General features: G+C 34.7%; 2 protein-coding genes across 10 annotated transcripts in view; both read right to left on the reverse strand.

Moving 5' to 3' along the window:
- Nucleotides 1-27,818, reverse strand: part of LOC115443301 (unconventional myosin-XVIIIa) — a 257,977-nt gene that overhangs the window by 71,792 nt on the left and 158,367 nt on the right. The window lies entirely within an intron of this gene.
- Nucleotides 595-6,445, reverse strand: LOC119188792. Its single transcript, XM_037436655.1, has 2 exons — nucleotides 2,567-6,445; nucleotides 595-2,197 (listed from the first exon to the last, which is right to left on the reverse strand). The coding sequence occupies exons 1-2, from the start codon at nucleotides 3,485-3,487 to the stop codon at nucleotides 2,189-2,191; spliced, it is 930 nt and encodes a 309-aa protein (XP_037292552.1). The 5' UTR covers nucleotides 3,488-6,445; the 3' UTR covers nucleotides 595-2,188.

Raw genomic sequence — 27,818 nt, forward strand, 5'->3', positions numbered from 1 at the left:
TTCCGTATTGCGATAAAGCAATAAGAACCGATGCAGCGCTACCTCAATGTCTACATTATCGCATATAGCTTTCTTTATAACCCTTTTACATATTTTTACCGCATTTTCGGCGGCTCCGTTTGATGACGGGTGATATGGAGCCGAAAATGTTTGAGCAATACCGTTATTTGTCAAAATGACTTAAACTCCGTACTGGAAAAAGGTGGACCATTATCCGACACCACTAAAGTTGGCAATCCGAATTGACTAAACAACTGTCTTAATATTTTTATAATTTCTTTGGCCGATGTGCCTCTCACTTTAAAAACTTCTATCCATTTCGAGGTGGAATCTGTGATCACTAAGAAAGTACTTCCTACCACGGGACCCAAAAAGTCTAAATGTATTCTCCTCCAGGGTCGACCTAGCCATGGCCATGGGCACGGAGTGTGAGCTGGTGGTGAAGAAGCCTGCGAGGCGCAGGTCCCACACGCCCGACACTCAGCTTCAATCATTTCATCAATACCCGGCCACCACACATAGCTCCTAGCTAGACTTTTCATTTTCATCATTCCCAAATGTGTTTCATGTAATTCACGCAGAACTAGTTTTTATATTTATCTGGTATAATCACTCTATGCCCCCACATTAGACAGTCCGATTCTACATAAATTTCATGTTTGCGGTTAAAATAGGGCTGTAGTTGTTTCATATCAGTCTTATCCGGCCAACCGTCACGGACATAGCTAAAAACGCGTCCTAATATTGGGTCCTTCACTGTTTCTAGTCGCAATGCCCTATGGTCTAGTAAAAAAGCGTCCCGAGCAAAATGCAAATAAGTCTGCTCAGGTAAGTTCCTAGATGACTCACATTTTAAAGGAAGTCTTGATAGCGCGTCAGCAGCATTATTATCAGTTTTGACATATTCCATTACAAAATCATAGCCAGATAAAGTTACCGCCCATCTTTGCAAACGACTGGCGGCCATTAACGGTATGCCACACTTTGGCCCAAAAATTGTTAAAAGAGGTTTATGGTCGGTTTTTAAAATAAATTTTCTTCCATAAATGTATTGGTGAAATTTTTTTGTAGCAAAAACAATGGCCAAAGCTTCCCGTTGTATTTGACTGTACTGTTTTTCTGCTTCGGATAGGGCACGCGACGCATAGCAAATGGGTCGTTCTCCTATTGAATCTAGTGTGGATAGGACAGCCCCGATACCATATGCACTGGCATCACACGTTACTATTATTGGTTTGTCTAGACTATAATGTGCTAGCACCTCCGCGCTTGTGAGAAATCCTTTAACTTGTTCAAAAACATGATCACAGCTGCGATTCCATGACCACTCAGATGATTTTTTTAATAACTTAAATAACGGAGCTAAATGCATGCTAAGATTCTTAATAAACTTGCCATAAAAATTAACCATGCCTATAAAAGATCGGAGTTCAGTAATATTGGTTGGCCTGGGCAAATCCACGATAGCTTTTATTTTATCTGGATCTGTTCGAATACCATTTTTATCTATAATATGACCTAAGTAGCTGACAGAGTCGGCAAAAAATACGCACTTATTTTTGTTTATTTTGAGACCACTTCGCTTTAATCTTTCAAACACCTCCTTGAGAGCCTGTAAATGCCCTTGACTTGTTGATGCTGTCACTAACACGTCATCACAAAAAACTGATACACCTGGGATATCAGACAAGAGGCTGGTAGTAATTCTAGAGAAGATTCCCGGACTTGAAGCTAGTCCATATACTAATCTGTTATATTAAAAAGACCACGGTGTGTACTAATCACCGTGTATTTTCTTGAGCTTTCATCTAATTCAATTTGATTATAGGCTTGCGACAGATCAATTTTTGAAAAATGAATACCACCACTAAGGTTGGACAAAAGGTCCTCTATACGAGGTAAAGGATATTTGTCAACCAATAATACGGGGTTTAACGTTACTTTAAAATCAGCACATACTCGTAATTTTCCGTCAGACTTATTCACTAAAACTAAAGGAGTAGCCCACTCAGAATGTTCCACCGGCTCAATAGTACCATTTTCTAACATGCTGTCTAACTCTTTGTCGACTCGGTCGCGCAGCGCATACGGCACAGGGCGTGCGCGACAGAACACCGGCACGGCGCCCTCCCGCACGTGAAGCGTCGCTCGACCGCCCGTGTACCGGCCCAGCGCTCCATCAAACAACTCACTGTATCTGTTAACAAGTATCGCAACTTCCTTATTATTATGCATACACGCATCAACCGATAAGTTGTTAACATGAAACATAGGCAATTTAATTTTTAACTCAGCTAGCCACTGACGGCCCAACAGTGGAGTTTTACCATTATCAAAACATACAAGTCCAAACGTCTGGATATATTACCATATTGGACTAACGGTGTAATTAATCCTAAAGGCTTAACCGTTTTACCAGTATAATAACTTAAAGTCAAATTACAATTATGTAAGGGTAACTCATTAAAATATTTTATATATGTATTTTTACTAATGCAAGAGCACGGACTACCTGAATCTATTTCCATTGAAATTGGTATACTTTCTACAAAATTGTAATGTTTACCGCTGGGTACTTTCTCAAGGACATCTGATGCATCGCTTCCACTTCCCCATCCGATTCTGACGAGTGACCAATTTCAGTTCTTCCTTCATTGCGCACCTCGGCAACAAAATATGCAGGCTCCTGACGCAGCTTGCTTGTAGTTCGCCGACGAGGCGCACTCTCTTCACTTCCCCGTTGGCGCCGGGGACACATACGCTTCAGATGGCCCACTTTCCCACAGTCATTGCACTTGAAGTGTTTGTAACGACAGCGCATAGCACGATGTCCAAAAATACCACATATAGAACAACTGCCCGCATTTTCTTTTGTTGCACCGCTGCCGGCGTGTTGATAATTTGCTACCGTTATATCGTATAATCCGTCCGCACCTTGTGATGTGTTCGCCTTGTTACCCTCCACCGCCGCAGAATCTCTTTCGGCGGCTTCCAATGACATTGCCAAAGTGACTGCATATGAATACGATAAGTCTGACTCAGCAAAAAGTCTCTGTCGGATGACGTCACTGGTTAACCCGCACACAAATTGATCACGAAGATTGTCGTTTAAAGTTTCTTTGAACTCACATTGTCGTGACAGCCTCTTCAATTCAGCTACAAATTGCGATACAGTTTCACCTGACTGTTGTCTTCGCTGTCTAAATTTATAACGCTCAGCCATTATTGAAGGTTTGGGTTGCAAATGGTCAGCAACCAAACTTGTCAACTCATCGAATTTTAAATCTGCGGGTTTTTTCGGACTCACCAAATTAACAAATAATTCGTATGTTTGATCACCAACCACTGCTATCAGCGTGGCCAATTGCAATTCTTCTTTGATGTCATTTGCTTTGAAATACATTTTTAATCGTTCGACGTATGACCTCCAATTACCTTGAGCAAGGTCAAATTCCTTTATTACACCAATCGACATTTTATCCGTCATTTCACTAGTACAGCTTGATATGTTTATTTTATACCGTTTGCACAACTTCACATCCCATCCTCGTCGCCAATTAGTGTGTATTACGATTTACGATAAATAAAATACATCCGTTACGTTCACCATTTATTCACAGATTAACTGACACATTCGTAAAAGCGGGGTAGTTGTACCACAACAATCGACAATCTACCTTCATTAATATTAAGATATTAATCCTTATATATAATGTTTGTTTGTCCAAGATGTTACGATATGAATAACACTTAACATGTTTGTGATACAGGCTTACTATATTACACTATTATTTAATGAAGATTTATCACCAACGTCCAGTTAAATCTCATAATTACATTTCACAAGTGGTCAAGTGAAAACACGCGCATAGTGCGCGCACAATAACTTAATCATTGCACGTGTATTAAATCATTCGCAATCGCGTCCTTACGACGTCGCTAACTGCTTTCTAAATGAGCCGTGTTTACGCAACATCGGACGTATTTGGACAGATAGATGGGGACTCGGACCCCCCATGTTCAGTGTTAATAATTAAGTAATAAAAAGTGATGTTTAAAAATATTGTAAATTTCATAATGTTAATGTTTATTTATTTTTGTAACAAAAATTTTGTAAGTATTACACCCGGCATATACGTTTTGAAATAAGTTTGAAATTAAGCGTAAAATTAATTGAATTACAAATAGAAACGGTTAAATATATTGTAGATCTGATAATACGATTCGCAATATTGATATTTATATATTTTTGTAACTAAAATGTTGTAAGTATTACTCTTGGCATACACATTTTGGATATAAGCAGATAAATTTTAAATTAAGCGTGAAATTAATTTAGTTACAAATAGAGATAGTAAAAATATTATAGATCTGATAATACGATCAGCAATATTGATATTTCTCTATTGTTGTAACAAAAATTTTGTAAGTATTACACCGATGAATTAGCAATTATACACGATGTTTACATCTTAAGTATTATGAAATAAAATGCAACAGTACGTAACGTGATTTGCAAGATTATTTCTAAAACGTTACCGATTAGCAAATTGTCATAATTCCCACGCCTAAAAAACTTGTAAACTATTATATTTGAAATGGAAATGAGATAACATAACACGATAATCAGTTGAAATATCAGGTCAACGACTTGTTTCTAAAACCTTATGACTAAAATTTGATTGGTTGATGATGGGTCAATAAATTTTTGAGCGTAACTAATACATTTTTGAAATCATTAAAGACTACATAAACAGCATTTCCCTTTCAAGGGTAAAAGTCATAACACACCTATTTTAGCCACCAGTATCAGATGCTATGTAACATGAGGGAGCCTATTGCAATTCGAACACAATTCCAGACTCCGGGCTTACATTTAGACAACTTTTTTTACAATTGTAATAAGGGGAGATCCTACTGCTATTCAAACAAGAATCCTGACTCCGGACGTATATTAAGACAATTTTTCTTTAACATTTTGTCCCCCACGCGTTACACTAAGTCCTCGCCGCTGGGTGCGGTAGACATAGCCAAGTGCTCGTCCGCTCCCGCCCGTGGAAAGGAAATACCATCCCGATTATTCACGGACTTTCTCGACTGTGCCTCGGACTGGACAGCTTAATGCACCGAGGGACGATGGCGCGGTGTCATCTTGCGTGCCAAACGTTTGGTAGGGCTGAACCGCAAAGAATGACTTTTTTTTTCTAATATCTGTGAGTTGAATGGTGTTCGTGCATGTTTGTTTTGATAGATAGAGGGTTAAAAACAGGCGTCGGTTTGTGCAGTCATTGTCAGTTAATGTATGGTGTGTATAAAACTCGTTTGCTTGCTCTTTAGTATGACGTCCCGAAAATGTCAATAAATGACGAATAATAATCAAAACCTTCCTTACATTGCACACCCGGTAAATTATTAATTATTATCATGGGATTCCATTTTCTATTAACGAATTGGATGAAGATAATATAGTGTATTTGATATGGATTATTACATTATTTTTTTCGAAACAGCAGTTCAGAAAAATAATTTCGTTTGAAAACTTTTTCATCATGTTATTTCGGCAGACCGTAATAAAAATTTGCCTACAAAATTTAAGGATTATACACTATTCCCCTTAGATTTTGTTTAATAGAAAGTTATTCCTATAACTGCATTAGCATGATAATGTTGATGTATCTGTTTTTATATTTAAATTGAGTTTCAAGACGCCATCAAGTCTAAATAAACATTAAATAGCATTATCAATCTAAAAGCAATATAGATTAGTTATAACCCTAACTGCTTAGTATTATTACAATAAACGGAACACGTACGACGAAAACAGTTGACACGCGCTATCAGATGATGTTCCTCTATCAGTGATTTACTCTTTAACGGCCACCGTGCATAGCAATACAAGTGACCACTCCTTACTGCGTTAGATGCTTGTCAGAAATGTGCTGTTAATTCCTGGAATTTTAATATAGAATGAATGGGAGACGGACACAGAGTTTCATTTTGTTCGATTATAATTAACGTGGATGCTATAAGGTTTTTGTTTGATTGGTAGTAATTGATATATGTATCGGTTATCTATAATCCTTATATGTTATAGAACAAAACCACCCGCCGCCATAGTCTGCCTGAATGCGTTAAACTCAAACACTACCGTTCCGATTGTCATACGGTTTTCACCAATGGACGGAGTAATTGCCAACCTGCCGCCTCGACAGTCGTCGTGCGACTGAAGCGTACTTGCGCCGCCGCGCTGTCCGCGGGCAACTTGCAATCACTTCTATATACAGCGTGATGTTTTATTTCCATCGACTTGTATAGTCCGACCAAATTAAGGAGGAATTTTAGTCAAGTGTACGATGCCTTGCATATAATAGATTGCCAATGTAGATAAAAATACACGCGAGGGTGATTACGGCATACTTAATAATTAATTTTATGTAAAGGTTTGTTTTTATGTGGAAAAAATATCTTGAAATTTGAGTTTAGGAAAATTATTAATAAAATTATTTAAATTATGTGAAATGTATAAAATAGATTTATGACTGCATAGAGGCTACCAATAAAAAATTGAAAAAAATCCCGAAGAAAAGTTCAAACTCAGACTTTTGTATAGCATATCAGAGTTATTCTGATATTTCCACATGCTTTACACAATTCTACTATATTACAAGACATACCCCCAAACAAAAGTTCAAATATTCTTTATTCCCTGGTGGTAAGGTGGAAGAGTGTAATTATCTGAAAGGGAAGCCGACACAAGATATAGACAAGACACAAGTTACTAATATTAATTATAATTCGAATTTAACCCATTATGCTATAAATATTAATTATTTATTTATTTATAAATTTATTTTCATACATAGTTTGCTTACACATATTACAATGGGCAAAACGACAGGAATCGGGTTAAACAAACCTTTTGTCACTGGTATTCCCCCAAAACAGATTTTAAATATTTCTGTATTACCGTTTTAAAATATGACGTTAATTTCATTGATTTAATTATAATCCCTTCAACCAACACACATATTTTCTAAACATTTGGACTATTAAAACAAATATTACATACATAACACTCATATCGAGGATGATTGAACACTGCTCCTTCTCCTTCCGAACACGATCCACAGTAGGAACAGTATGGCGGCGAGGTAGTGCGCCCACTCTGGCACCGACAGCTCCACGGCCGCGGTGGTACATCTGTGTGATGGGTATGTGTTGTAGGACCACGCGTGTGTGTGGCCTACGATCACATGTGGTACGACATTCTGTGTATGTGTGTGTGGGTTAAGTGCCATTTGATAAAACATTTTGGATTTACGAGTTAATTGATAAATATATTTCTAGACGAAATAAGAAAAACACTAATTTATTTAAATTTAACGTAAAATCAAAAATGAACACAAAAAATAAACGGTTTCATTTTTATTCATATTCAGTAGTTCGCCAATTATTATTGTAAAATTTTTAAACAATTCACAGTCACTCAAATATACTCTTTTGCAGTCAAACCAACTCAATTCGGTCGTATAACATTGACCTGAACAATAAACATCAGCCTGTATACGTTCACAGTAGTGGTGGTAGAGTATCTGTTACATCAGACAACAGGTTTCCGTAAACAGTCTCGTTTTGCTCCAATCAGTATCGTAGAGTGAGTCGTAGCGGGCGGTCGTGTCGCCGCTCGTGACGTCATTACTCGCAGCGTGTAGTTCCGATATTACAACACAATCGATTTTCGTATTTATTCTTTTATAAATAAAGTTATTATTATTATAATGATTTGTATATGACTAGGAAAAGTAATGGCAAAATCGATAAATAACATTTGTTTTTCGTTGATCACTCAATTGTATTAAGATTATTCATTCAATGAATGGTCTTTCTAATAATGGCTGGCTGTCATAAAAATAATCCGAAGATTAATCTATCATATCAAAAAAAGATTTGCTCAGATACCTTTCTACAGCTTTGTTTGATGATACGGTCATCCACAACAGTAGATGCGTTCGAAATGCATTATCGATTAAAATTTTCGATCTCACTCTATCGATGTTATCAAGTGATGCGAAAAATGAATACTTTCGAACTGGCCAGCGAGTATCAATACTCGATAAAAACTTAAACTCGAAACGTTGAGGCGTAGTTCCTCTAATCAAAGAGGTCAATCCTATACAGTCGTGTGATAAATTTACATGGCAGTCAAATTCAAGACCAAGTACGGTCTAATTAAAAATAATATATACCACGTTAAAAGAAAAGCTACATTTAAATTATCATTGGTTTCTGAATCATTTTTTTATTGTTTTTATAGTTTAGTAAGTTTTTTTTTAACCTGATAATACGTTTGTTAGGCTGGCAAGGGCCGGCTTATACAAACACACCGGAGTTTTGGGTGAACGCTTTAGGCGCTCGCAACCCTTAAGACAATTTGTAATTTAGATTATGTATGAATCCTGACGGAGTATACGATGGAATCTGTAAAAACCAGATAAAATATAATACTGAGCTAATGCTTTCTTTGAAACTACCAAAATTAAACCAATAAATCTTTAGCTTCTGTCACGTAAATCAAATAATCACTCGGCGAGATGAAAAAACAGAGTTTATATATAAAAGTTAAAATTCTACAAACACATATTAATATTTATCTAATTTTCTGGCGATATAAAAGATTTCTCTCCTAAGTAATATGACTATGAAAAGCAATAAACTTAAGTGTGGCGTCGACTGTACTCCGCGTATATTGAAATTTATTGATCGTAAATTTTAGTTTTAGGATACAGTTATGTACATAATCACAGTAATTAAAGTTACGACTTTCATAAAAATTTGCATATTTATGTTTCCGTACCCATAGGCTCTAGTCTGAAATGGAAAACCATTTTGGATTATACTTTTGGTACTTAAGAATTGAACACTATGTAATACTATCATGTATTTTTTATTGGTTTGAAATTTGAATGACGAGACGAGCTTGCCGTTCACCTGATGATAAGCGGTACGACCGCCCATAAACATAGAAAATCCATCCAACAACTTGAATTACAAAGTATTGTGTGGTTTTCCTCTGCGTTCGCCATACTGAGACATGAGATGTTAAGTCTTTTTATGTCCAGTAACTACATTGGCTACAAAGTCCTTCAACCGGAACCCAACAGTAACTACACACTGCTGCTTGGCGTCAGAAATAGACATTACCGTGGTACCTACCCAGGCGCACTATCACATTTGAGAGACCTACCACCCATATAATATAAAAGTGTAACGCCGTCACACGACCGAGCCTTCCAAATGTCAACTTTCTACAAATTTACACACTACTCTATTTGAACTTTTCAAATTAACGTGTCATTCTATGGACGGTCTCTACCGTCACGATTGATTTAGGTTGCGTGTGTACATGGCTTTAATATATTGGATAATAATAAAAGTAATATATTAATAGTAAAACTGAGGAATGCGTAATATTCAACCCAATGATTGTAAATAATACACCTATTATGAATTATAATAAAGCTTACTTTGGTAAATTCATAAAAAAGTACTCATGCGGTACAAATGAATTAACATTGAATTACGATTTTTATGGATAAATTATTATAAAGATCAAAACGAAACATTTACTTTTAGACACCACTTTTTGCGAAGAAATAACAAATATTAAAAATGTACAGGCCAAGAGAAAAACTAAACTATTTTTCATACGACCTAAAATCACTTTTTGCGAATAACAGATAAGTATGCAAATGTGCAGGCCAAGCAAAAAACTCTATTTATTTATATGACCACAAAAATACCGGAAAATACTACACTCGACTAGTATGTTCTAAGATTTATTCAAATGCACAAACAATATGCCACCCGACCCCCCATGTCTATTTACTTTGATTAGCACAATATTGATTTGATTAGCGTACAATTTCCGTGAACAAATAGTTTTCACGTCGGTGTCGTCTTAACAATACGACAGCTTCATGCGTTTCTGAATCGTAAAAATGTATTGAACAATTCAATTTTCAAATTCATGTTTCATATTTTATTTAATCTATACTAATATATAAAGCTGACGAGTTGGTTTGTTTGTTTGAATGCAATACATTACTCCAGAAACTAAAGAGTCCTTTTTTGGGTTCGGAAAAATATTTATCCCGGAAAAACTTATTCACATGGACGAATTCGTAGGCAAAAGCTAGTCAGAGATAAAGATTAGTTTCAATAATAACAATAATTATAATTTATATAAACGATTTCAATCGCATTTTTCGATTGATCGCAGTAATGAACCAATCAAAATAAAGATTTTTTGATATTGTTACAAAGAAGTTATTTTGAGTGGCTTATTCTCGGGATTCGATCGATTAGGATTGTTTATCGAAATCAGGCGTTAGACCGCTGCGCTACTTTAAAATATTTATTCTCCTTACCGTACCTACGTCTATCTTATGAAAATAACATGTATTGGAACACCCCAAAATAAAAATTGAATATTTTTTTTATTGGAATAAAAATTTTGATAGCAATCAATTGTTTTGAAATAAGTAATTGATATTTATATTTTCACTTAACTTAAAACCTTCATACTGCAACTAGAGCATTTTGCAGAAGAGATTTTATTCTTGGGGATCGTCGCTATGTTGCTTTTTAAACCTATAATTTCTATTAACATACTGTTAGATCACTAATAAATCGAACAAGCAGTAATATTTACCCAAAATGTCGTCTAACAGAGGCGCAGCACATTACGAAGGCAAACACGACAATTTAAACAATTTCGTCGGCTCGGAACAAGGTCGCCTCATAACGCTAGAACGCTCATTTCCTCAATTATGTAGACTTTCTGTTATATTATAGATAAATATTATTTTCATATCTCCGTTGGAATTGTTTGAAAATTTATGTTAATTATTTGTGTGTCGATTTTATTTTGGAATACAGTAGTAATATAACGATAGCTAGATTTTTTAAGTTTTCTTACAATACTAACCAAAGAAACTATTGTAATGATCTTATCTTATTAATTTTACTAATATTCTTAAAAAAATGTAGTAATGAAATTGTTTGGATATCTGTTAGGAGCATGCGCAGTAATCGTTGAACGGATTTATATGCAATTTGGCACACCAATAGACTATGACTAGTTTGCTCCTGTGGGAATAAATATAATTTTGAATCGGATTTTAAGTAGATAACGTTAGCCTCGTACCGTTACCGGTATGCATTGCCAGTCATGTAGGGACTTTTGTAGTAGGCCTGTTGTGCCCAGCAGTGGGACAGTAGTGGGAAGGTCTTACAAGCGAGTCTTTCAACACCATACATTTACACAAATTTGAAACATTTTGTTTTACTTAGATGCATTCACTTTAAAAATATTACTTTGTTGTTCTTAATGACTACGCATGTCTTGTGGATTTAGTAGGTAAGTAATTATTCAGGAAATACTACTTACTCGAAACAAAAAAGTAAAAAAAAATGCTTATATCATTTTATATGGCACGTGTATAAAATAATTTATCGAAAGTCATCAACGCTAGTGATGCGACGGAAAACCGGTAAAAACCCGACAAACTGGCCGAAAATGTGTTTAGAATTAAATAAATATGTAGAAAGCGGATAAAATATGATGCAGACTTAACATTCGGTAAATCGATGGAAAGTTGGCGTCAAAGTGCGTGATTCGTGATCCTTATGGGGACGTATAAGTGAATAACATATTTGTGTAATTCATGGGCGTAGCAATGAATACAATTCAACGACCAATTTGTAAAGAATTTTAAAATTTAATATAACCACAAACAAGGTTAACGTACGCGGGCAGTCGTGAACAAAATCTGACACAATTTATAGAGGAATTCGACACCGGAAGATAAAAAAGTTCCGTAATTTTAAACACAAAATTTTCGTAAATTATAACATTTTTATAACAAATGTTCGGGAACATTTTTTGTTAGTACATAATATTAATATCGGCGCTATATTGTATACTGTCCCACTGCTGGGCACGGGCCTCCTCTACTACTGAGAGGGGCTAGGCGTTAGTCCACCACGCTGGTCTTGTGCATAATGTAACTACATACATCCTTCGTTTTATTTTATCATAAACATACTTTTTATGTATCGCATTTATTTACATGATAAAATTTTCAAATTTTCTTCGGTTGTCTACAATGAGGCTTATTCCAAGTTTCTAATAAGCTAAATATGTCGTCTAATCTGTGTCTCGATGCGCGTGCACATAAATGACAATACCAAAAATAATATCACCATTCTGTTATTTCTGTTAAAGGTAGGGCTGCCACAACTTCTGCGCACCAAACAAGACATTTTCAACTATCGATAAGTAAAGTATGACTCATGCAAGACCACGATTTTTTAAATACACGTAACATTCCCTGTCTCCCCACTTATTCGCCACGCATTATCCATCAACTTTAATTCCGGGACATTCTTGTACAATAACAAAGACGACCTGGACAGACGTTTTGGATAGAACATGTCCCGCTATACACAAAGAGGAGGCAACCCTATACAACGGAAGAGTAATGATAGTCTACATTCGCATGAGACATGAAAAAATGTGACACGTCTAAACATTGATAAAGATCTAAGGCGAATTTTTGTCACTAAACGTGTAGAGAAGGCGTGTCGCTCTTGATATGTACCGAAACGTCCGTTAAATAGTAGTATGCTAGAATTGTTGTGTTTAAAATGCTGGTGGTAGGATATATTTTATAGCGACCACCGTACAAGGTGTTATAACCCGCCGCAGTGGCCTACGTAAATGTGTCGTGTTCTAAGATCAGCTAGCGTATACCCGGTTCCAACAGGCCGACATAATTGTGTCGACTGTCGAGAAGTAATCATCTCTCGTCAGTCGACATTCTATCGGACCCCACTCCACTTACCATCAGATGCAGTTGGATTACTTTGCCATGCACGTTTAGAAATGCCTAATGAAGCCATTAGTATTAAAGTTCTGGGTGGTTTTGCTTTTGTTTATGACATGTTACTACTCTCTTTATTCGGTTGTATGAAGAATTATAATAATTCAAAAGCAAACATTTAAAGACAAGTTTTTTATATGGCATTAATAAATTTCAAATTTATACTACACGACTCCCTGAATGAGGTACTACTTTCAAACTGGTATAAAAGAAAATTCTAGCCAGACCAGCAAACATTACACGTCCCGCACTCAATGGACCCGATAATTCTGGTTAGAGAAAAGGCCAGCGCACTGATACACGCCCATTGAGAGTAAGTAATAATAGTTAAAGGTTAGTTGTTACTTTATAGAGAATGTCATTATTTATTAAAAATTCTGTATAAGAATTTTTATGCATATATCAGCATGTGAATAGTATTATGTTGTCGTTTAATGTTGTGCCAATTTTTTTTTTATTATTAATATTATTAAAATTTGATGAGTTATATTTAGTATCATCAGCTCTATTGTTTGGCTAAATGGCTCCTCAACCTCTCGTCTGGAAGGACAACTTATTAACACATTATACCCATGGACTTGGTAGATCACCCAAGATCTGCGCATTCGCTAAATGTATTACATATATATGAATAGGTTTTGCATGTGGCTCGACTGGCGTGATAAAATTTTCTTAGACTGTTCTCCTATATCGATGTTCGACAAAGACATTCAATCAACTTGTAATTCGTTGCTCAGAGATCAAGAAATCACTCGTTAATTAAAGCTTATCGAGTCACGAGTTTGTGGTTGTAAGAGAATTGTTAATATTTCAGAAATAGACAGCTGTAGGCTGATTGATTGTAGTGCCTTATTAATAATACTTTAACGACGACTATCGTGCAGGTATGTTGTTCATAGAAACGCTGAAAAAGGTAAAGTAAATATAATTAGAATATTTTACGTTGAATCTTACGATTAAGTTGGAGAACTAATAATCAATGCTAATATTATAATGTAGAATGTTTGTTCGTTTGATCACGCTAATCTCCGGAACTTCTGAACCGATTTTGATTTTCTTCATTAATAACAAGCTACATTACTTCAGAGTGCTATAAGCTACTTTTTATCCCGGAAAAACTTCTTCACGAGGCCGGAAACGCAAGCAAAATCTAGTTTATACAAAGACATAAATTAACAACAACCATTAGTTCAATCAAGTTCATCATAAAAACATGATTTAACGACTCCACACCGTCAAAAACTTACTTAATTACCGTCGAGGAAGCACATTAATAACCTGGAAACACCACACCGGTCTCAAAATGTGCATTCACTAAATTCTCACACACTAAAAAGCATTCGTAACTGTTTCTCTTCGTGTAGATTCTAATCGACGTAGTGGTCCGTGTGTTTTACTTCATAATTGCAAACTTTTTCTCCGCCGAGATCGCTAATCAGTCTACCAAAAAGGACGCGGACACGAGTGTTATTATCTTGTTCAAATGCGCTTTTCACTTTATTTTTGGGACTTATTTTGTTTACTTCTTGCGTACTTTAATCTTTATTCACATTATGACAAAACGTAAATTAAGATTGAACAGTTCTTGAAATTATTTCGCAATTAAAACCGATTTCGTAATTCATTGTATGAAATTATTTATTAGTAAAAAACGTCTTTTGTAGTGCATTCTGTAACCTGTAGTTTTAAGAAAAGTTATATCAATTCCTCAAGTACCAACGTCATTCCATTCGTCAGTCAACTGTCATTTATTTTTCGTACACCCTGTATAATCGTGACTTGTACCCGACACGCGACGTCCCGCTGAGCCATAAACTCCGATATGCATCAGTGTCAAGAGAACGCCCTGTGAATGATCGCCCGACTCTATCGCGATTAAAGTGACACTAGACGTTGGAAAGTACGGTAGTGCGTTTGCTCGTTTTTAGATATGTCTGAGTATAAATAAAGTAAATAATGATAGTATTTGAAAACCAAATATCTAAAAACACCCTTATAATTTTTAAGCATACAAATATTTATCGATGTCAGTTTTCAGTATGATTTCAAAGTTTATTTAGACGCCTTGGGGCAAAAGGCTACCTGACTATTTAATTCATTGGCAAATAGAACCCTGTTGTTGAAAGTGATGATTTGTATTTAGTCTCGATTGGACGAATACGATCCTATTGCAAGAGAGAAAATTCTAGCAAGCATATTTTAAATTATTCACTGGGGAAGGTTACCCAAATATCTCGCGGTTTACAGCCTTACTCTGTAGCATCCCTAATAGAGTTATAAAAACCTAAATAGAAAGTGAAAATACAGAGCTTCCTTAATTATAGTTTCGCGAGCAAAACGCGTTATGCGTGATTGAGAAAATTGTTGCGTTTAGAAAGAAACAGTTTCTGTTCTCACAGTTATTTCACACACTAATATAATTTGTATGAAACGTTTAAGAAATGTTTTCCAGAATACGTCGGGTGTGAATAAACTTAATCGTGTATGTTTTAAAGCAAAAGCATTTCTCATTCAACATTTTCAAGGCAAGTAAGTAAGTACCGTTTCATACGCCTTGACTGGAACTTCGTGTTTTATCATATAAGACAATAAAACGCATAATCATACAGTTTTCTATGTTAGATTAAAAAATATATATTATTCCTTCATCAACGTTGTTACCTCATCCTCTCCCAGTGATCGTCATGAGCAGAAGGTCGTTATGCTGAGGGCAACCTACCTGTTAGAAGGTTGCCCTCAGCATGGTAGCTTAATTTTCTAGGGTTGCGAGCGCTTAAAGCGCTCACTCAAAAGTCCGGTGTATTTGCATATAATAATAATAATATCAGCCCTGTATTATATACTTGCCCACTACTGAGCACGAGCCTCCTCTACTACTGAGAGTGATTAGGCCTTAGTCCACCACGCTGGCCTATTGCGGATTGGTAGACTTCACACTCCTTCGAAATTCCTATCGAGAACTTCTCAGATTAATTCTCCGTTAAAGCGAACGATAAATTCACAAAGAATACACAAAGTATTTGCATAAGTCGGCCCTAATCAGACTAACAAACGTATAACGTAGGTTAAAAAATAATAATATCCCTAAATCGTGCACTGTCCCACGGCTGGACTCTACTACGAAGAAGTATAGATATCGGTCACAATTTAAATGTGCAAAAGAGCCAGTTTGTCATACCCGCATGAAAACATTTAAATATACGGCTTAGAACTTAAACAAATTTCTCACTCCATTGCTACTTTTATAAGTCAATAATAACCATCGGACCCGACAATGACTTACCCTGACATTTGTAAAACAAGACGACATTTACAATCATCGTTTATAACCTATTAAACTCATTATGTACTTCATTAACCGATCATTTACACTGGCACCGCTTTGAAGGGCCCCGGTACTTGTTTTTCCAATAGCGATACGAACGATTCATACATTTGTATGATAATTTATGACATGTATCATCGCGTGTTTACGATTGCGGATATGGAAAAAAGTTTTTCTTAGTATTTCGAGGTGATTGTTTTCTACAGCCGTGGCGTCAGAATTTAACCGTGTTATAAAGTAAATTGAATCAGAAGGTTTCCATTTTATATCTAATATTGTTGAGACACATGCCCTATGTGTGTACGTGTTGTTTAGTTTCAAATAATTATTTGAAGGTTATGGTATTAAATAGCTAATGAAGATAGTACTCGTTTTATAGTAATATATATGGAAGCATAGATTAATGAGTGAGTTGTATTTGATCGGATTATACTTGGATGTGACGAGAAGTATTTACTAAAATTATATGAAACAGCCCCACAGAATTGTATTCATAATAGGAATCATCTCTGTAAAATAGGGCTGCTATAACTACAACACGCTAAACGGGGTCATGTAAACCCTTAAATGATAAAGTACTATAAAAAAAAACATAAAAGAAAATACAGTTTAACATGACAAATGGATACAGTCAACAAACACGGCATCCATTAGCGCATAGTAATGCATGAATTGAGAAAAATGATGGCCGATTCATTACAAATGACTAATGAATGAAGATAAAAATGCTACACACAATACATACATACTATTTATTACTATGACTACGTTTGTATCTGATTAATGGCTTTATAGAACAGTGCTCAAGCTCGATCGGTTGAAAAGTAGTCGAAAGAAAGCTTTACGAGATTTGCATACGACATTTTTAAACATGTTTTAACTATCACAGTCTAGTTTCTAATCATTTATATTTTGACACCGAGGTTTTTGCATGAGACGTTTTTTAACATGATTTCATTTTCATAGTCTAGTTTTTAATTATTTTTACTTTGACATATTCATTATTATCATCATCAGGCATAGTTAAAGCCTTTCCCGAAGGTTTTTAGACGAACTTGTCAAAGACGACTTTGCTCACGATTTGTAACAATCTTATAAATTACCATCTTGACAACGATGTTTAACGAAACTAAAACACGCAGAAAATCCTTTGCATACAATACTGCGTACTTACATAACTGCGTAAAAAATGTTGTGTGCCATGAACTTAAAATCGAAAAATCTGACAAAACTTAATTTCTATAAAAATAATATCACGTAGGGTAATAGATACCTAATAAAAAGAGTATGCTCTACTTGTCTCATCGCATGTGTGGCAAAACAATATCCGTCCAGCATTTCGGTGTCACTTTCACGTCATAATTCGTTATAATGTCATCGAAAGTTCTCACTATCCGTGGATCTTTATCGGCGCGTATCCGTACCTTAGAAAATTACGCCTTTATTACGCTCCGTTATTGTCAAAACAATATATTTTCACACAGATTAGTGTGAGAAATTCGTCATAATAGGATGACGGTTTGTTGTCAATATAATGATGTGATCATATCAATTGTTACTTTCACGTAGAGCAACTGCGATATTCGTTAGTGGTCTTATCAAAGTATGCAGTCCATATTATTCAAAATTATTAAACCCCAGGTCTTAGGTGTTATTAAAATTAGAATAGGATGTTAAAATACTACTGCTGTTTGCATAAAAATTATCGCTTGTGATCAATATTTACCTTATTATGTTTTATAATATAAATTTAACAAGATATAGAATTGTTTATTCTTCTGTCCTCTCTATCTTTAATTTATAAACAGACCTTACATGTGTTTTGATAAAAAGACAACTAATACACCTATAATTCCCGAATAAGAAGGGGCACAGCTGATTCACCCATTTTCACCATGCGTATTCCGTTCCATGTGATATGGGACCGAGCTCATCGTCATATCGGGTACAAAATTAATAAATATCACTAGCATGTCATATAAGTATGCACAATCTAATTTCACTTAAGCATTATAAGCACACAGCAAAGGCTAAAGGATCGTGACCAGACAGTTTAGAAGCGCGAAAAGTTCGTTGTTTATGTAAATCGTGCGACTTAACGTCGGTTGTTGGAAACGACCTATAATAGGTCTCATAGTAGCTTACTAGCAAAACAAGTACTGTTGGTATGATCATCGTGTCTATAGATTTTCTGCTTGAAGGCGAGAGTAGAATGGGGGCATTTGGACGTCCAAATCTCTTTAATGTAAGTTAATCAAGCAATATTTTTTGAATTGAATACACCAATCCATCGATATATTATGTACCTATGCTTTGTACTAGATTTGGCGTTCCTAACATTCACTGTGTTCAACTGACTGGAACTGCAATCCATTCAAACTGACTTTAGTTAGGTCAATATTGACAGCTTGTGGTTGTGTACGGAGTGGCGCTCATGATATAAGAACTCGAATCTAAATGTAAACCTGTATCTGAATAAAAAATATTAGTCAAATAAGTAAAATTATTTGTTGTTCAAGTGAATAAATAGGAACAGTGTTGTTCTGGTTGCCATTTTAGTTCAGATTTTGAACAAATAGTTTATATGGACCTTCGTGTCTATAGAATATAAATCAATGCACCAATCCAACATAAATTTGTAATTTACAAACAAAGACTAAATAATCAACGAAGATTCAGTAGACATTTTCGCAAGTTTTTGTTATATAAGTATACATTACAGTGGCGAAAGGTGAAGTTCCGTAAGGGAAGCCTACACAACATAGATACTAATATGTATAAATGCGGTGTGCAAATCGTTCTAATGATAATTAGATTCTACATACATTCTATATAAAATGTGCATGCTGTGCCAACCTTTAAATAATTGTTACATTTGTGCAACTTAATTGTATTAGTTTTTATATTTAATTCATAAGTAATAGTGTAAACAATTGTTGGTGGCCAAATAAATAAAAAAAAATAAAAATAAAAATAAAGGGAAGCCGAGTGGAATCGGGTTATATGGACCCTTCGCCACTGATGCAGCACGTGACCTCTTCCTTTCAAACACCTCTATCTACCTACATATATAAAATTGACTGCATTAATTCAGGGTCACTTTAATTAAAATGCATATAAACGGGTTGAATAACGCAATAAAATTGCAATTGCATATTCATAATGCAATTTGTAATCGCATGCATTGGCAGAACGCAACTCTATTATTTGATTTAATTATAGCTACGGAATGTAATTTATTTATTTTTCGCAACAATTGTTAATTATTCTTTACATTCTCATTTTTTAGCATTTTAGAAATTTTCTATTAGAAAGCAAATTAATACCCAGATTCGAATACTCGGTAATTAAGTGCAACACTAGAAAGCAAACCTAAGGAGATATAACTACCAAATATTAACCTGGTTTGAGGTAATTCTTCTAACATCATAAATTTATCAAAAATGGTCACGAGCTCACCTTGTATCACGACATTAGACAGAACACTGGTGGTTTGCTGGTGTTAGGATATATTTTATATGCGCCCGGATAGCAACCATCGTACACAAGGTGCTAAAACTCATAGTCGCCCCCACGTAAGTGTACCACGTTCCACACCCTGTGTATATCCAGTTCCAACAGGCCGGCATAATTGTGTCGACTGTCGAGAGGTAATCATCTCTCGTCAGTCGATGTTCTATTACACCCCACTTCACTTACTCGCATCTCTCTGCCTATCTATTCGGAGATAAATTCGTGATGTGTATGTTTATTAAAGATTTTTAAAATTATTTAATGTAACATTTTGAAAGGTATGGTCCACCCGCCCCAAATTCCCCTTCCTTGTGATTCCTCTAGTGTTGATGTTTACGAGCGGTGGTCATCATATATTAGATTTGAGGTATGCGTTTTAATCATCTTTAAAAAAAACCTGGGTAATTAAGATTTGTGTCTGCATACTTATATTAACGACCTCAATTCCAAGTGAAAAAATCCTCTAAAAGATTTGGGACAAGGCTTTAATAGTGGATGACCTTGATTAGGATTATCAGAAGAAAAAAAAACAAACCAACACGTTTAACCAGTATTGTAATAAGAACGTTAAAAAAGATAATTGAAAAATCAGAACAGTGTACAGTTATATTTTGATTTGTTTATCACCAAATATATTCTAGATTTATAATAACATTTTCTTACATACTTTTTGCGTAAGCATAAGCATTTTGAAGAATTTCGAATACCTAATACCAATTATAATAAATTAAATAGAGATTAAGCTCATGACTGCGCGCGCGTTGAAATCTTCTCCCAGTATAAGGCACATTATAAAATAAAATATACCCTTAATGTGCATCATAATATACTGGTGTGTTATGCACATTTCCATATATCGTAAATGACTTTAGATCGTCACTGCCATTGGCTAACACCTAACCAGTTTAATACTATTTACCCTAACATAACTTGTATAGGGCAATCAACTGTGTGGGTTTACGTTCAACGTGATTATAGGTATAGGTTGACTGTTCGGTAACTACGGCGCTGAGGGCCTGAATTTGAATCCCGTGTCGGGCCAAAAATGTGTCTGATTTGATATTTTCATCTTATAAAATTACTCAGCCGCAGCTCGGAGTTAGGAAATTGGCCGTGTAATACTTCCGTGCCTCAGAAAGCACTACGCCTATGAAGCGTGTAAAAAAGTTATACTTTAGTATATATACGAGAACGTACTACGAAAGTATGCCAAATAGCAAGACTAATGAATTTACATATACCAATAAAAGTTAACAACTCGTAATGATGGTGGGCGAAGTAAATTTGAATAATCTGATATGGAACCGGTAGGCCTTTTAGGCAAAAGCAAAGAGATAGCGAAAGCGGCCCGATACGTGTTGTCCAATCGTTGATCATTTTTAAAGCGGTCACGATCCGATATCAAAGATTTTTAAATTAGCAATAGATTAGAAAAAACATATCTTCATCCTAGGAGAGGTAGGCAGAAAAGCAATACGGCTCAGTTTAATTATCTTTATGACATTCTAGGAGGCGAGCCTAATGATATATCAAATAAAAAAAATTATACCAAGCAAATAGCAATTCAAACACCCGTCTTCGTACCTTTCTTTAATCCCTATACCCTTCCTTTAGTAATGGCCTTAATAAATGCGAGCTTTTCCATTCTCCAGCCCCCTAAAACCTCTTAAGGCGATACCTCAAGGTTCATTTTCATACATTTTGTTTCACCTTTAATCTGGGTAACTAAACAAGTATTGGCAAGTAAAGAATTTAAATTCACGTCTAGTTAGTGATTAGTTCTCGCAGTTGAAAGAAAAACGTAAAAATAATTAATAATCATGGATATTTCTGCCTTTAAAATTTCGTCATATTAAATCATATTAAATTGCCACTTGCCAATACTTGTTTAGTTACCCAGATTAAAGCCGAAACAAAATGTATGAAAATGGACCTTGAGCTACCACCTTAAGACTGTTCAAAGTCTGCAATCTTTCTAAATTCCTCTAATATTAAAGATTTATAGGCTGGTCATAATATAATATATTAGGTGACCAACTTGCTCGAATGACCTATGCTATAAAAAAATATATATAAAGAAACGTATCAGTGCGATCTTAATCTAGAGACAATCAACAATGTGTCATTATTGCAATCACAAATGATCGAAGAAAAACGACCATCAATTGGAAATGACAGAACAATCATCGGATGCCATTGAGAAATTCTTACGAGTCATTTATTGTAGTTCGGGGGACTTAATAGACAGAGTAGCACTTTATAAAATATAACTTTTGCACGTAACTCTATCCGCATAACAGCCTGTTTAAAAGGGGTTAAAAAGTTGGCTATAGTCCTCAGTAATAATAAACCTTCCTCTTAGTGAATATAAAAATCAGAATTGAATCTTTGCTTCCATCTTTATTGTGCGGACAAATTGTGGAATTTGGTATCGTCGCATATATTTCAGCATAGATATAATTTGGGGCTCTTACAATCGCGAGTGAATAGGTATCTTCAGGGCAAGCGTGCTTTACCTTAGGCAACATCATCACTTAACATCAAGTCGATAGCAGCGAGACGCGAACTCTTTTTATCTTAAAAAAATCACTAATTTCAAAGACGCCTCCCGTAAGCCAAACAAGAAACCTTGTTGTAATATTTTTAATGTTCAATTGATGATTGATTTGATTGATTAACATCAAATTGATGGGTTCGTCGTGTCAATCAGTTGAATAAAAGGTAAGCCAGCTGTGCTCATAATATAATAGCTAAGTTTAAAACGAATTAATGAATCGTTATTTGAATGCCTAATAGTAATATTAAAACAAATTAATGAATCATTATTTGAAGGCCTAATAAATAATATAATTTTTAAAAATACTTATGATGCGTTTCCCTACTTCGTCCCTATCATAATGTAACTAACGAACCTATCTCATTGGTTAATCTGATATGAATTTTTAATTTATATATCACTAGGTATAGCTCGCGACTTCACCTGCGTGAAAGAGTTCTTCCGGGGTAAAACTCCTGCTATATATTTTCTCGGGATAATAAGTAGTCTACGTATTTTCCAAGGATTCAAACTATATCCATAATAAACTTCATCGTAAGCCGTTTGGTGGATTTGAGTTTATTGCGTTTGAACAGAAAGACGCGGAGGGGAACTTTGTTTTATAATATGTAAGGATGTTATAATTAGAATAAGCTAATTTAAGAAGTAAAATCACTACAATAAAGCTTCAGTTGTTTTAATGCATATAGCAACTTCGATTACCGTGTTTACAAAAATAGATAAAAAACTGAGCATATCAAGATAATTTTATCATCCCTGTTTGTATATTTTCGTTTATTGACATTTAAACGTTTTTGGATGTTGACCTTTGTATTGTAAGAATTCTTCTATTTTTCTCACGATTACACGTAAACAATATGCATTCCGATATAGATGTTTAAATGGAATTAAAATGTAAAGCATTCACATTGCAAGTCGAGTATTGCGAAATATTTTCATTATAAAATGTAGGTGCTTTTCGTAATACACTGAAGGGCCGTCGTTTGAATTGTCGAAAGTTAACAGTCTTATTACACTGGAAGCCTTCGTCTCGATGTGAATTCGCTTACAATGCGCCAATGTGCTTAAACTCTTAACTATTGAATATGGATGTAACAATGGCCCTAAGAAAGGATTTTTTAAAATTCATTTTGTGTAAACACGTTCCTGATAGGAAATGCTATCGGATACACAACCGGAGATATAATAATTATGCATCATACATACTCTAATACTATCAATCAATCAATCCAAAGAACTTCAAGCCAACACATCATTGTAAAAAATCATACCCAATCCGCAAAAACACTCAACTCATGCACGTAAATTGCATCAAGGTTGCTGTTAAAATATTTGCAGAACTAATTTGATTCCAAATTTTTAATCGACCTCGGTGTTTACGAAACCGTATGATTGACCTCAGAGCATCAGTTTTGGTATTGGCGCGGATCAGTCAAGGCTCAATACATTCACTGCAGTGGCTCGAGTGTTAATAGATTAGTGAAACATGCAACAGCGGCTAATGTTTTATACATGTTTAACAAGCATAAAATTTTACTGAAGTCTTTATTTGCTCGGTTGAATTTAGAATCGTCAGCATAAATTGCGAAATAAATTCAATAATTTCAATTGGCTGAATTCTTTTGTCTATTTACCGACAGCTGGTGGTAGGATATATTTTATATCCACCACCTTGTGTATTGTAGCCCAGATAGCGACTACAATACACAAGGTGTTAAAATCCGCCATAGTTGCTCACGCAAGTATAGCTTGAGATCCTAGGAACCACATAGGCTATTTTTTACCCAGAGAAAATGTGTGGAGAGATTTTTATCACGAAAAAACATTTTCGCGCCGACGGAGCAGCGAGCAAAGGCTGCTTCATATATAATGCATTTAAAAAATAATAAAACATTATTGTGTGTGAACATAAACGCCTGTAAATGTGGACAAGAGGATTATAACATTAATTATTGCAATATGTTTATTCAGCCACAAAAGTAACAATATAAAGTTCTCTTTCCTTATATAAAGTTCAATGGCATTACTTCGTTTTAGATTAAGAAAAAAATAAAATTGCTATTGAATTTAATTTCTTAAGAGTTTCAAAGTTTTCGATTCGTTCAACTACTTTTGTGGCTGACTGTACTTATAACAATGTACTACGTAACGTTGCTAATCCTAAAATAAATATGCAAAGTAGAATTTAATCAATCGTCAAACCACTTCAAACTTAAAGCTCGCAACAATATATACGCATACATGGTGAAACATGCTTCCAGTATATTACACGTGGGTTGCTTCTCAAGCATTCTGTTACGTATGTGGCACTTATGGCTTGTGTAGAAGACTTTTTGTACGAGCTAAAGACGCGCGTTTTTCATTTTCAGCACTAATTTTCAATATGTAAAAGTATACATTCAGATTTCGATTTCAGATTTCAATATGTAAAAGTATACATTCAGATTATTACTGCACCTTTATTTTATTTTTTACACTTTGTCAGTTTGTTTTGAAACCGTCGTGAGCGAGGGCCTTTACACATTAAAAATGAATAAAAAAATTTATTGTAAATGAAAAAAAAATTTAAAAGGAAATCCGGGAACTCTTGAATGCTTTTTAGCGAATTTTGTGTTTCATAAAGTAATGGCCTTGTACAACCAGTAGGTAAAAAGAAAACTATGGAAAAATGTTGAACAATTCAGCATTTCAAAATGGTTGTAACTGCAAGAATAACAAGTTAGACGGCTTTCAAATGGGAAGATTGGTAGTCTTCCGTGGCCTCGTTTTCGCAAAATGTCATTGATATTTTAAAATATCGCATGGCTATCAATATCTAACATTTATATAGTCTGCTATTAATAAAATTCGTAGAAAAATATTAAGATTACTAAATTCGGAACAAGCAGCAATAATACGTAAATTAATAAATAACAAATAAAGAAGACCTATATTTTTTAAGTCGGTTAAATATACGAGATTTTTGAGATAAATTGAGGGAACATTACTAAATTCGAATATAAATTGCTGAAATATAATAAAATACAAGATTGTATTTCTCTTTTGACACTAAATTTGAAAAATTGGTATTTTACCACATTAGTTTTGTAATTCGTCAGCCTTATGCAGTTTTGTCTATGCGGTGTTATCTATTCAGTGTCTATTAATTGAAATATTTTGTATCTATATACCTTTCGTAGTTTCGTGGACTTGAACAAAAATAATATCATTACTTGGTATTAATAAGTGTTTATTTTTAACGCACAATGGCCCGACTTTTTACGGGCTAAGTGCGGAAAAAGGAGCCTATAACCAAGTGTTTTTTTATTCATCCACAAAAATATATTAACATATATTACATATAAAATGAGCATAAATCGTTGCTTTAGCATTTCATTATAGTTCCAAAGACTGTTTGTGTTAATATAGTTTGTATAAAATAAAGCAATTCACCGCGGTCATTAATTTTTAATTTTCGACTTATTCACTACTATTTTGTATAAAATGTTTTGTGCTAATAATAACAAGAAATATCTTACAAACAATATTTAGATCACCAATTAATTAATTACAAACCATAATGTAAACAATATTGTATATCACGCCCAAGTAAACACCCTTTACCGCTCTTACTAAATATTTTTTTATAGTTTAGTATCAACGATAATACCATGTCATTAAACGATAAACTAGTGTCACAACTTACTGCCTACTTAAAAAAATAAATTTCAATAATAAGTTTTTATTATTTTTATTTATTAATGTATTAAAACCAGTTATGTACAGAGCAACTTAAGAGTTCCATGACCGGCATTCTCAAGGGAATGTGTTTTAAGAATGTAACTCCTTCTAGAGTTGATATTAAATACCAATATTATAAATAAGTAAATAACTTTATCGGTTAGTTACATTTTTACGGTTATATTGCACCGTTTTTATGACATTTGGAGCAGTAAAATTTAGCCCCTAAGAAGAGGTCCAGCGTCCATTTGTAATATGTGCCTTGAATTAAATTGAAAATACGTCGTAAAGTAGGTCAACCTTATTTTGGAGTTGTAGGTACCTTACCCGAGAATCGAAGCTAGCACTTCACCAGTTCAAAACAAGACGATTGTTAAAAAGAATGTGAATGGCGAGAGTATCCGAGACCTCGACCTTTTACGAAATACATTCCAATTTGTAGATGGTCTGATCGTATTCATCCTTACAGCTCAATGATATTGCACTCATTGTGCTGAGATACAACGCTTTAAATATTGAAATTGCCTTTTTCGTTCTTATTTTTCACCTATCACCTGTCTGATGTCTCCGCTAATGCTTTGAATTGAGAGAACGTTTGAAAAAATCATACATCATTTGTTTTTTTAAGGTACGCACTTCATGAATTCAGTATAATAGAGCTCTTGGAGGCTGCTCTGGGCCACATAGTACTAACTGCCTTGCTTACATTTTTTACAATGGTATTGATGTTCTTTTTTATAATAATACGCGGGAGGGGTCTAAATGCTTTCTAGAGGGGTCTAAAAGTCTTCGAAACGTCGGAAGTAAAGTAAAATATTAAAACCGCGATAAAATTCGTAAAATAGTTTAATTTAAATGTCTAACATTCGCGTAAACTTAAGAAATCATTCTTCAGCTTTACATTAATATAAATTGGAACGTTTGTTGTTTTGTATTAGCCTGACCCTAATATATGAATACCTTAACCCCTTAGTGAAAGTTTCCATGTATTTCGTATGCCCACTTAACCACGAAAGGACGAATTGAATTGACGCAAAACACTGATCAAATACCAAATCTGTCGCTAAAGTGACGCAAAATTTACCAAAACGGAACGTTTGGTACTTTTAATACCGATAAGTGAAAATTGTTTTTGCATCGCGTCATCGGAATATATGCAGACATAATAAAAGATAAAAAATATGTTAAAAAAAACTCCAGACGGTGCGCGACATTATTTGTAAATAACATTAGAGATCTCCGACATGTCAAGTTGTATAAATTAAGAAATAAATTATTAAGTCAATAAAATTTCACTAGTTTTTGACAGGTATTGACTGTGGACTGAGTTGACCCGGGTTGGAATCTTACGTCGAGCATTAATATGTATTTTTGTAATTTATTCGTTGGTGTCTCGGTGGATAGGTTGAGTTGGTGTGATTGTGAAACAAATGAGTCCTCGGGTTCGACGCCTGCGCCGGGCATTTTTTTTATCGATCGGAAAACTATGACTATATGCTCACCCCTGATACATCATAGGATGGTAGTAAACTGTGAACTTGCATTCGTTGACTGATTTCGTGACTATTTCGAAGATATAAGCTTCGATTATATATCACCGTGAAGAATGTTGCAATAACATGACCCTTACCAAACAGTGGTAACAAATCCGTATAACCATAGGCTTTATTAATTATGTAAATTTATATTTAAAGATCATGACCGAAACAACCGAAAAACTCTAGACGAAATGAGCGTTAATATTTTCCTTTGTCATGTT

The sequence above is a fragment of the Manduca sexta genome, chromosome 9 (genome assembly GCF_014839805.1).
Source record: "Manduca sexta isolate Smith_Timp_Sample1 chromosome 9, JHU_Msex_v1.0, whole genome shotgun sequence".
NCBI classification, from domain to species: domain Eukaryota; kingdom Metazoa; phylum Arthropoda; class Insecta; order Lepidoptera; family Sphingidae; genus Manduca; species Manduca sexta.